This window comes from Coffea arabica, chromosome 4c (assembly GCF_036785885.1).
Source record: "Coffea arabica cultivar ET-39 chromosome 4c, Coffea Arabica ET-39 HiFi, whole genome shotgun sequence".
NCBI classification, from domain to species: Eukaryota; Viridiplantae; Streptophyta; class Magnoliopsida; order Gentianales; family Rubiaceae; genus Coffea; species Coffea arabica.
In genome coordinates, this window is record NC_092316.1 from 28,021,309 (window position 1) to 28,032,158 (window position 10,850).

The window sequence follows — 10,850 nt, forward strand, 5'->3', positions numbered from 1 at the left end:
TTATAACATGCTTTTGGGAAGGCCCTGGATTCACGAGAATGAAATTATACCATCTACTCTGCATCAATGTTTCAAATATTGTCGAGACGGTATTGTTAAGAAAGCTACTGCCGATGACAAACCTTTCACGAAAGCCGAAACTCACTTTGCCGATGCCAAATTTTATCTTCACAAAGAAGCAAAAAGAAAGGAATCGGTAAGGGAAGAAAGCGATGCCAACCCTTCAGTCGACTGATGAAGAAAGGGGTGCCCTTCGAGTGGGATGAATCGTGTAGAAATGCCTTTACAAGCATCAAAACGTATCTCATGAGTCCTCCAGTTTTGGCTGCACCCATCCCAGGAAAACCATTGATTCTTTATATTTCCGCTCAAGAACGGTCGGTTAGGGCCTTACTTGCTCAAGAAAATGATGAAGGGAAGGAGCATGCGCTGTATTACTTGAGTCGGATGATGACACCTAATGAGTTGAATTACTCACCCATCGAGAAGTTGTGCTTGGCACTTATATTTGTCATTCAGAAATTAAAACATTATTTTCAAGCACACACTATTCGACTCATATCTAAGTCTAATCCCATTAAATATGTGATGGCAAAACCTGTACTGTCTGATCGGCTCGCGAGATGGTACCTCCAGTTTCAGCAATTTGAAATTATTTACGTACCTGCAAAGGCTGTCAAAGGACAAATATTGATAGACTTTTTAGCCGATCATCCCCTACTTGTCGAGTGGGAGTTGACTGATGAACTTCCCGATGAAGAAGTGTTTATGGTCGAATTGCCGTGGTCAATGTATTTCGATGGAGCTGCCCACCGTGATGGAGCTAGTGCGGGAGTTGTCTTTTATACTCCTGAAACAGACATATTGCCATACTCTTTCACTTTAACACGCCGGTGTTCCAACAATGTGGCTGAATATCAGGCGTTGATTCTCGGTCTTGAAACGACTGTAGACATGAAGCAGTTGCATCTTAGAGTCTACGGTGATTCAAAATTGGTGGTAAATCAACTCCTTGGTGTTTATGATGTCAAGAAACCTGAATTGATCCCATATTACAAGTATGCAAGGCAACTCATGGGATATTTAGGTAATGTCACTATAGAACATATCCCTAGAAATTTCAACCAACAAGCTGATTCTTTGGCATGGGTGGCGTCCATGATCACTCTACCTTCTCATCGAAATCAGATTTCAATATGTCAAAATTGGGTCATACCTCCGATGTTTGATGAAGGTAATGATAGTGAAGAAGAAAATACTTATCATATTTTTGTCCATGAGATCGAAAAGGAAGATTGGCGTCACCTCATCATTGATTACCTTAATCATGGGAAGCTGCCAGAAGATCCTAAGAAAAGGATTGATATACGTCGTCGAGCACCACGTTTCATTTACTACAAAGGGACGCTTTACCGAAGGTCATTCGATGGGGTGCTTCTACGATGTCTTGGAGAAGATGAGGCCATGCAAGCAATGGAGGAGGCTCATTCTGGGATATGCGGTGCTCACCAGTCTGGCCCGAAATTACACTTTCGTATTAAAAGAATGGGATACTACTGGCCAACAATGGTAAAGGATTGCATTGACTTTGCTAGAAGATGTCAAGCATGTCAATTTCATGGCAATTTCATCCATCAGCCCCCTGAACCATTGCACCCAACTGTGGATTCGTGGCCATTCGATGCTTGGGGTTTGGATATAGTTGGACCACTTCCAAAGTCTTCTGGCGGACATGTTTTTATTTTGGCGGCGACGGATTACTTTTCAAAATGGGCTGAAGCGATTCCTCTAAGCGAGGTCAAAAAGGAGAATGTAGTGGATTTCATTCGCTTGCACATCATCTATCGGTATGGAGTCCCGCGTTATATCATTACCGATAATGGTAGGCCTTTTTGCAATGTAGCAATGAACAAACTTTGCGAGAAGTTTCATTTCAAACAATACAATTCGTCCATGTACTACGCTGCTGCAAATGGACTCGCTGAAGCATTCAACAAGACCTTATGTAATCTGTTGAAGAAAGTCGTGAATAAATCAAGAAGGGATTGGCATCTTCGAATTGGAGAAGCACTTTGGGCATATCGAACTACTTTTCGAACTCCCACGCGAGCGACCCCATACGCGCTTGTTTATGGTGTTGAAGCTGTTCTTCCACTTGAGTGTCAAATACCTTCGCTAAGAATTGCGATTCAAGAAGGGCTCAGTGGAGAAGATAATGTCCGTCTTCGCCTTGAGGAGTTAGAAGCACTCGACGAAAAGAGATTGGAAACCCAGCAACGGATTGAGTGTTATCAAGCCCGCCTTTCAAAAGCATTTAATAAACATGTCCGGCCACGCTCTTTCCAGATTGGAGATTTAGTACTCGCCGTTCGGAGACCGATCATTCTCACTCATGGCGGTCAAAGAAAGTTTATTTTAAGTGGGATGGGCCCTATGTCGTTCGAGAAGTATATACAAATGGCTCATACAAGTTGGTTGCTGAAGATGGATTAAGGGTTGGCCCCATCAATGGCAAGTACCTAAAAAGGTACTATGCGTAATCGAAACCACGAGAGGCTCCTGGCCCACATGAGCTAAAACTGTGGATGGCAACCACCAATAGTGTAGCATGTGGTTAAACTGCTGAAACACTTCACCAAGTCTAAGGTGGTAAACAAATAGATACTCCTGGCCCGCATGAGGTTAAAATGTGAACGGCAGGAACTACGTGTGGACGAACCAATCCCAAGCTTGCTTATTGAATTTCAGCAGGAGTAGAGACCCATTCGGATTCAGATTAGACCCTTCTTCACTCTCGACTGACCATTCTGGAAAGTCCCGAAGCCAGGCTCACATTAGACTTGTAATTGACTTCAAACTCACCTTAAGGATCCTTTGGATCGAAGAGGTTAACTCTCCTTGAGTTCTGAAGTTTTGCGGAAATAACTCTTCTGAAATAGACCACTTAAGTAAGGAGCTGCCCACAAGAGCCTTCAATATCCGAATAAGAATCATACAGGCGATTGACGTGGGACTCCATCTCGCAAGCATCTGTCTTGTGAGCACCTTGCATGCAAATAACCTTTCAATTGGCCTAGAGAACTTTCAACTTTAATTACGAGGTAAATATCTTGCTCCTTGATCAATCATAAACTCCACCGCTTCGCAAGTTTCCATGCCGACACAACTTACTCAGCGTATAGGGGTTGGTTGCGACAAGAATTCCTTCCAAGGCCAACATGAATGGAAGCTATATCGCATGGGAAAATAAACTGGTCCTTTTTAGAAGCAAGCCCCCTGAAACCAGTGTAGAATCCACTTCCCAATATACAGCCGACTTAATTGCTAGGACCCCTGAAGATATCCCTCAAACGATTGAAGCGGACCAGGAAGCTAGTTGTATTTGAACTCAACTTTCTCCCGGATTTGTAGTAGAGATTCGTCCTATAAATCCCCCAAGTCCAAAGCCGTGAACTTGCTCAAAAAAAATTTCTCTTCCCTTTTGATTCCCGAATATTGTTGTCACGAGGTGCCGCTGCTACGTCCCCTATTTTTGCTACTGCCGTCATTCACAATTTGCTAGTTTGCTTGGCCTTGCCGCCCCTTAAACTAATAGAACCAATTTGGAGTTGGTCAGAACGTGCCGAGCTACGCTAGGATTATTTTTAAGGTACGCACTACTCCTCCAAGCTATGGTACCACCCTGCTTGTGTTTCTTGTTCTACTACTTTGCATGGAACCGCGGCTTACCCTTGTAGTCTGTGCAACAATAGATTCGGAGACAACATTTTCGTTGTCAATGTTGCAAGCCGTTTGAAGGATCTGGTCGCTTCTTCCACTATAGCTTTGAAGGTAGTCACTCTAATTCTCGTTCACACACATTCATACCTTCTTGTATCGACGGTTCCCATACTTGCTTTAGTTTGTCTTGACAGCGTCTGACCCTTGAGATCTTCACCGAGCCGCAAGCATCAACTGTCATCCATTGGTAGCGTTTGAATACTTTCTTCTCAACGAGTTTTATTTCTCTTAAGCCGCATCAACAAATTGCCGCACGCCAGAGTCAGCCGTCATCAGGTACCTGCGGCTTCCTTTTTTTTTCTTTCTTCTTTACTTGCAACATTTAATTATTACAAGAAGTTTGAGACGCTTAGAGCCCCATGACTTTACTAAACAATTTCTCAAAATATTATTTGAGAATGAAGCTCAGGTCAAAACATACATATGAGCTATGCCTCAGAGCTGAAAATTCAAATTTTTTTTAGAATTGTTTAATCCAAGTATATCTCTTATATACTGCAATGGCCTGGCCAGTAAAATGGTGCCACGTCACGTGTCCCCACAAGTCTGGCCAATCGAGAAATTACTTATCTCTTTAATGGAGAGATAATATTTAACTGGCACAGTCCTAATATGACTGTACGTCTTGCTAGGCAAGTAGAGTGGTGTACATGATCTCAACCTCCACCTCTTGCTACAACTATAAATAGAGGTCTCTCAACCAAGTTAAGGGGACACAGAAATTTTCAAAGAAGTGAATCCTTTGATGCTCCCTAAATTGTGCTGGACTGAGAATGAAGAAAAGGCTTTGATCGATGACGGATCCTTATCATCAAGACTCACGAGCTATTTCATTAGTCAACGCTCTTGCCATTTAACTCTACGTAAGGACAATAATTTCATTATTGAAAAATATAATCCTTGCAGGTTTAGCAGACAATTCGGCTTTTGTCAAGACATCCCCAACAACTTGAAAGAAATCACTCACACTTACACTTTGGGCGAGGCTATTCAACTATGGGATTCTTCAGTTCGCACGCAGACGCGATCTCGGATGACTATACCCACGCACAGGAAGCATCCATTGATCACAAATGACGCCTGGTGGTCGACTCGGTCAAATAGTGTCTCTTCAACTTCCTTTAAATTCACCGTTAAGATCCCTCAACAATCATCAAAGAAGGGTAAGATTACCTTTTTATCGCGTACACCCCTGTCACTCCTAGGACTCCTCGTGATCAGTCCATGTATATCTCTCCATTCACCATCCATGTATACCTCAAACAACATGTTTTGCTCATTGAAGATGGTCTCATGATGACCATGTCTCCTGCCCAGTAGTCCATTTTCATTGAAAAAAAGAATCTCCTCGTGCCTCCAATTCCTGAATTCAATGAAAGTGCTCATCAAAAAGAGCCAAGACCCCAACCCACAGAGCATATTCCTGGTACTGAAGCCACTCCAGAGGCACATGCTTCCAGCTCCCAACCCAAAGATAAAGGCAAGGCTCCTGTAACTGTGGAGACAACTGAAGATGATGATGATGAAACTGCGGATGAAGACCAAATGGATCCTGAGCAGTTTCGTCTAACCAGGAGAAGGCCTGGATCATTGAAAATCACCATCTAAGCACTACTAGGACTTTGCATTTCATCATTAGGACAATAGTTCATCTTTTGTATTGAAAAACTTTTGCTATGCTATGTATTGAGGATCATAATCCTCTTTTGGTCTGTAAAATTAATGTTATTCTGTTAACTGATGTTTTTTTTTCCTTCTATGAATGGATGCTTTTATCATTTGCTGAGAATGAATGTCTTTATCCTTTGCTGATAATGTTCATATATTGATCTGGTTTGTCAAATTGATAATGTCTATTGAATGCTGACAAATTTGATTGGTATGGCTGCTTTATGATGACAAAAAGGGGGAGAAAATGGATATGGATCGTATAAGTGAGGGGGAGTTGCGAATACTCTGATCATGGAATCTATAAGGAAGGGGGAGTCGAGTTGAGAGGGAGTTGAATTCTTTTTTATCCATCCAATGTTTTGTCATCATCAAAAAGGGGAAGATTGTATATCTCAATTCATAACTTTTGATGATTACAAAATAATTGGATGCTATTAACATTCTTTGAAGAGTTCATTTCAGGATTTGGAACAAAAACCAGATCAAAGACTTGAAGCCAAAATCAAGGTTTGACAAATTACAGCCGGACGCACAAAAGAACCATATCGGACGGCCGACAAACATTGAGTAACTTCAGACGCATGAAGAACTCACACTCGGATGTCCGAAGGCAATGTGTCAAAACATCTATGATCACTGACCTCGTTCGGACACACAATACCTCTATATCGAACGTCCGACAAACGTTACTGTGCTTCAGACGCAAAAGACTGGAGCATCGAACGTCCGAAAGAAATGAAGAAGGATCTGCAAGTTTACTTTCGGACGTATACTACGGAGGGACCGGACGTCCTAAGAATTGCAAGAAATCATCTTGAACCCACTGTCTTCGTTCGGACGCAGAAAATCAGAGTACCGGACGTCCGACACTATTAACGGCTAGTTGACCTTCCAGCTGCCTTCTATCCGTTGACAGCATTAATTGAAGAATTTTTTGGTCCCCTATAAATTGGGATTAGTCAACTCTTAAAAAGCAATTTTACACATTAAGTCTACATCTGATCTTGAGTGATTCAAGTGTGTGAATACTCCAAAAAGAAGATTTGTACTCTTAGTTGTGTAATCTCCATTTAGCTTTTCAAGTGTGATTCAATTTCTTCAATAGTGTAGCCTAGTGAGGGTTATCCGTGCAATTGTAAAACTTCCTTACTTGATCGAGTGAGACTTGAAGCAAGGAGGAAGTGATCCTTCATTTGTACACAAGAGATTGGTTGAAAGTTGATCATATTGAAGAAGTTTGATATATATAAAGTGATATTCAAACTTAGTCAAGTTTGGAATTTGGTTTGCAATTTCATCCCTTCATTTACTGTCTTGCTACATATATATATACATTGCTTACCTGTTTTACTCACAAATTACTTGTGCTAGTCCATCAATTGCTTCTCAGTGAGGTCTTTTTGAAAAAGAAAGCAAGCTCGAAAAAGGTGACTCATATCTTGGCTTGTTTTTAGACAACCTAATTCACCCCCTCTTAGGTTGTTTTCGATCCTTACATCATACATCCAACCCGTACCACGCACTAGGGCGAGAACCATTACAAAAATCAAAGAGATAGACCAAGCTAGTCTATACCGAGCTCTCGTCCTTGCGCACCTTCCCCTGTTAAGGAAAACAAAACTAAAGGGGTGAGTTAAAAGCTCAGTGAGGTTCCGAACACATAGGCCAACAATAAGTCCAATGCATTCACCACACATAACCGATAATGCAAGATACATTTATGATATAAAATGATAAACACAATCAATAAAAGGATACGTGCTCACAGGGAGCCATTCATTCGTTCATTCATTCATTCGTTCTCCTTTCATTCCCATATTCCTCCAATCATTTGAAAATACATTTTGATAAGTAAAACCCCTCATTTGCATTGACATTCGTTTGTTCATTTTGTTCATCCCCTTCCTGGACGTTGGCTAGGCTCCACCAGATTTCAAGGTAATATTCGAGTATACCAAACATTCACCCAGGGTCACCATATCGCCCGACCAAGTCCGCTTCTGGCTCGAGTCGATCGGTAACGAAGGGCAGGGCTTAGTTCAGCCAAAATGCTTACATTCATGCACACGTAACGTTTCAATCATTGAATCATTGAAAATTTCACATTCATTTAGGTCGAGTGCGATAAAATACACACTTGCCTAGAAAACTCGTTTTGGCAATCATTGAAAGCACTTAACACATTATCAAACAATAACAACGAGCCATGAAGTCAAGGAAAATATAACAAATAAGGAACACTTACCTATTTACACAAAACAATGTCCAAAATATCCCTCCGGTTATTACCCTTAGTCACTGACGATACCTAAGATTAAACGAGAAAAAATATTACAGTTTATCTAGCAAAATAATTAAGTGTAATCGAAGAAACCCGACTAATTACGAGTAAACGTATAAGGATGCCTTAAAAGTGAAAAGAGGCATTTGAACCAGAAGATGGAAATAACTAAGGGTTTAACAAACCAAATGTAAACGAAACTAAAAGGATTATAAACTTTCCGGTGGAAAACACTTGGACCAAAGACAAATCGGAATCCAACAAGATAGGCTAAGAAATATATTGTTTTCGGAATCGTTTATGTGGCTCAAAATCAATATATATTCATGTAGATATTATATCACAAAGGTCCGATGAAAATCATGTGCAAAGATGACAAAATACCCAAGAAAACCCTAAACCACTCTTCTTTATTTTGGTAAAGAGTAAGTAAACATTTGGAGTTTTAAACCAAAGAGGTATCATATTTTAAAATGGAAAAACGGACATGGTATTTGCCAAACGAAAGTATACAAGTTCAAGTAGAAACTTAGCCCTCGACCACCTTTTGAAAGAACCGATAAAATTTTCAATGAAATACATCCCACTTGACCCAACACACATTTCTAAAACCACTTTAACTCACTCACAATACAAGAAAATAAACGGACGGCATTTCCCCTTAAATTCTACATTTTCACCCTACAATCCAAAAATCCATTCTCATAACAATTTAACCACAATCATACATACAACTCATAAATAATAAAACACATCCAATTAGGCCACAAAACCCTTTAATCAAAGCTAATTAGAAGCTCCAAAGCCAACTATAAGATAACCCTCAAATTAAAACCCTAAAATCGGAATTTATCCCTACAAGCGTAAATTTTCCGCAAATGATCGCAATTAACACATAAAAGTTCCATTTAACACCATTTCAATCCATCAATCCAAGACCAATCCATGACTTTCATATAAAATCAGAAAAAAACCCAATAAATCAGAAAATCACCATAAATTCCTTCAACCCATGAAACCTTCCGCAAAATGACATATTCAATCACTACAAAGCATCAAGATATCATTATTGAAACAACAAGAGGACTTTCTTAACAACTCACCCCAACTCAAGAAAGGTAGGAACTTACAACTTCCTCTCCAAAAACAACTTCACTAGCACCTTTAACCCACCTTAGCTAGCACTTGTACGGGGTAGTTTGAAAATCCAACGGTTAAAACTCAAGATTTAAATAGAAATAGAAGTTAGAAAATGAAAAGCTTTCCTTGGTTTTCTCTCATGGTGTACGGCTGAATAAGAAGAGGAAATGAATATATTTTGGCCAAAAAGTAGGAAAAGAAGGAAGGAAACAGCCGGTCAAAGCTGATGACCGGCTGTGACACGTCGCAATCCTGCAAGAATCTGGCCGGATTCAGGGCAGTAGCAAAAACCATTTTTTTTCAAAACCCCTCAACAATCCGGCCAGCAATCCGGCCGAGAAATGGCCGGATTTGCAGCCAGATTTGGCCCTTCAGTCTTTTCACAAAATTTTTCCTCTTTTCCTAATTCGATTGCCGCGCTCAACCGTACTTCCAACACATGCACATATGTACATATCTCACACACAAATACACGTATCAACAAAACCTTCCTTTGTTTAAACAAATGGTTAACATATTTCACTTAAAAGGGAAAATGAGAATAAACCAAAAGGTTGAGAAAATATGAAAGTTTTAGGGTTCTCGCACTCTCTCCCCCTTAGGAAATTTCATCCTCGAAATTTTACTTTCATTTGCCTCAGATGAGTCCGGAATTGCTTGGTTGTCTAACGCATAAGCTTTTGCCAGTACACTTGTTCGTTTCCCTCTTTCGTTCGCTTGTTTCGATTTGGCTCCATCCAGTTGCGGAGTACTACCTTCACGGGACTGTTTTCTCGGACAGTTGCTAACTTGATGATCCCCACTTCCGCAAATCAAACACTTCCGCCCTTTCCACCAACAATCGGTCTCGGTGTGATTGGCCTTTCCACAGTAGTCACAAGTTAAGTGAGAAGCCATGTTTTGGCTTTCTTGAGAAATCTCCCCATATCCGATTTGGCTTTCTTTTGTAGACCTTTCATCTACCACCCCTAATGTCCATGGTAGGCGGGTTAACGGGTTCACTTTCTGCACTTTAGAGGGTGTTATCGATTCACTCGGTTCCTTAACCACACTACCAGCGGCATTTCTTTTCCGAATTTGGGAGGCTTTTACCCGTGCCTTTGCATTCTCGATTCGTTGGGATTTCTCAAGGGCTTCTGTAAATGTATTCACTTGAACCGCCGCTAGAGCTTCTTGAATTTCCAAATTCAATCCCTGTATAAACCGTTTCACTCTTCTCGGTTCCGTGGCCACTAATTCGGAAGCAAACTTGGATAGTTTGGTGAATTTCGTTTCATATTCAGCCACATTTAAGGTTCCCTGGCGTAGTCCAATAAATTCGTCTTCTCTCCTCTCTTGGACTAAAGGTAGGAGGTATTTCTCGTTAAACTCTTTTATAAAGTTTCCCCATGTCCATACGGTTTGTTCTCTTTCCTACTTCACTTTAATCACGTTCCACCATGCTTGGGCCGGTCCTTCAAATTGGAACCACGCAAAGTTCACTTGTCTTTGCTCAGTGTAGTTTAAGGCTGTGAAAATATTAACCATGGCCTCTAACCATTGTTCGGCCATATCCGGATCAGACCCTCCAAGGAATTTCGGAGGATTAAACTTCTGAAACCTTTCTAGAGCCCGATCTTCTCCTATTTCAGGGTTCTGGGGTTGATTCGCAGGTATTTGACCTTGTTGGTCCACCAATCTCGCTACAATGTTTGTCATTTGTTGAATTGCCGTCGCCATTTGGTCCCCGGTTTCAACCCTCGGTCCTTGCTCTCGTGCAGTTGTCGTTTCCCTTTCTTCTCTTGGCTTTTGGGCCTGCTTACTCCTACGGCCACGACCATGTCCACGACTACGTCTCCCGTCCATATATATATTTTTTCCTCTCTCTTTCTTTTCTTTTCCAATAGGTGATTTAATAAATAAACAGAGTAAAGTGATTAAAATAACAAACCAAACGTACCAAATACACAAATAAACATATACACACATAAACGCCATA

General features: G+C 40.9%; 1 protein-coding gene across 1 annotated transcript; it reads left to right on the top strand.

Moving 5' to 3' along the window:
• Positions 1-234: 234 nt before the first annotated feature.
• LOC140004754 (uncharacterized) lies at positions 235-1,541 on the top strand. Its single transcript, XM_072044898.1, has 2 exons — positions 235-1,418; positions 1,472-1,541. The coding sequence occupies exons 1-2, from the start codon at positions 235-237 to the stop codon at positions 1,539-1,541; spliced, it is 1,254 nt and encodes a 417-aa protein (XP_071900999.1).
• Positions 1,542-10,850: the final 9,309 nt, after the last annotated feature.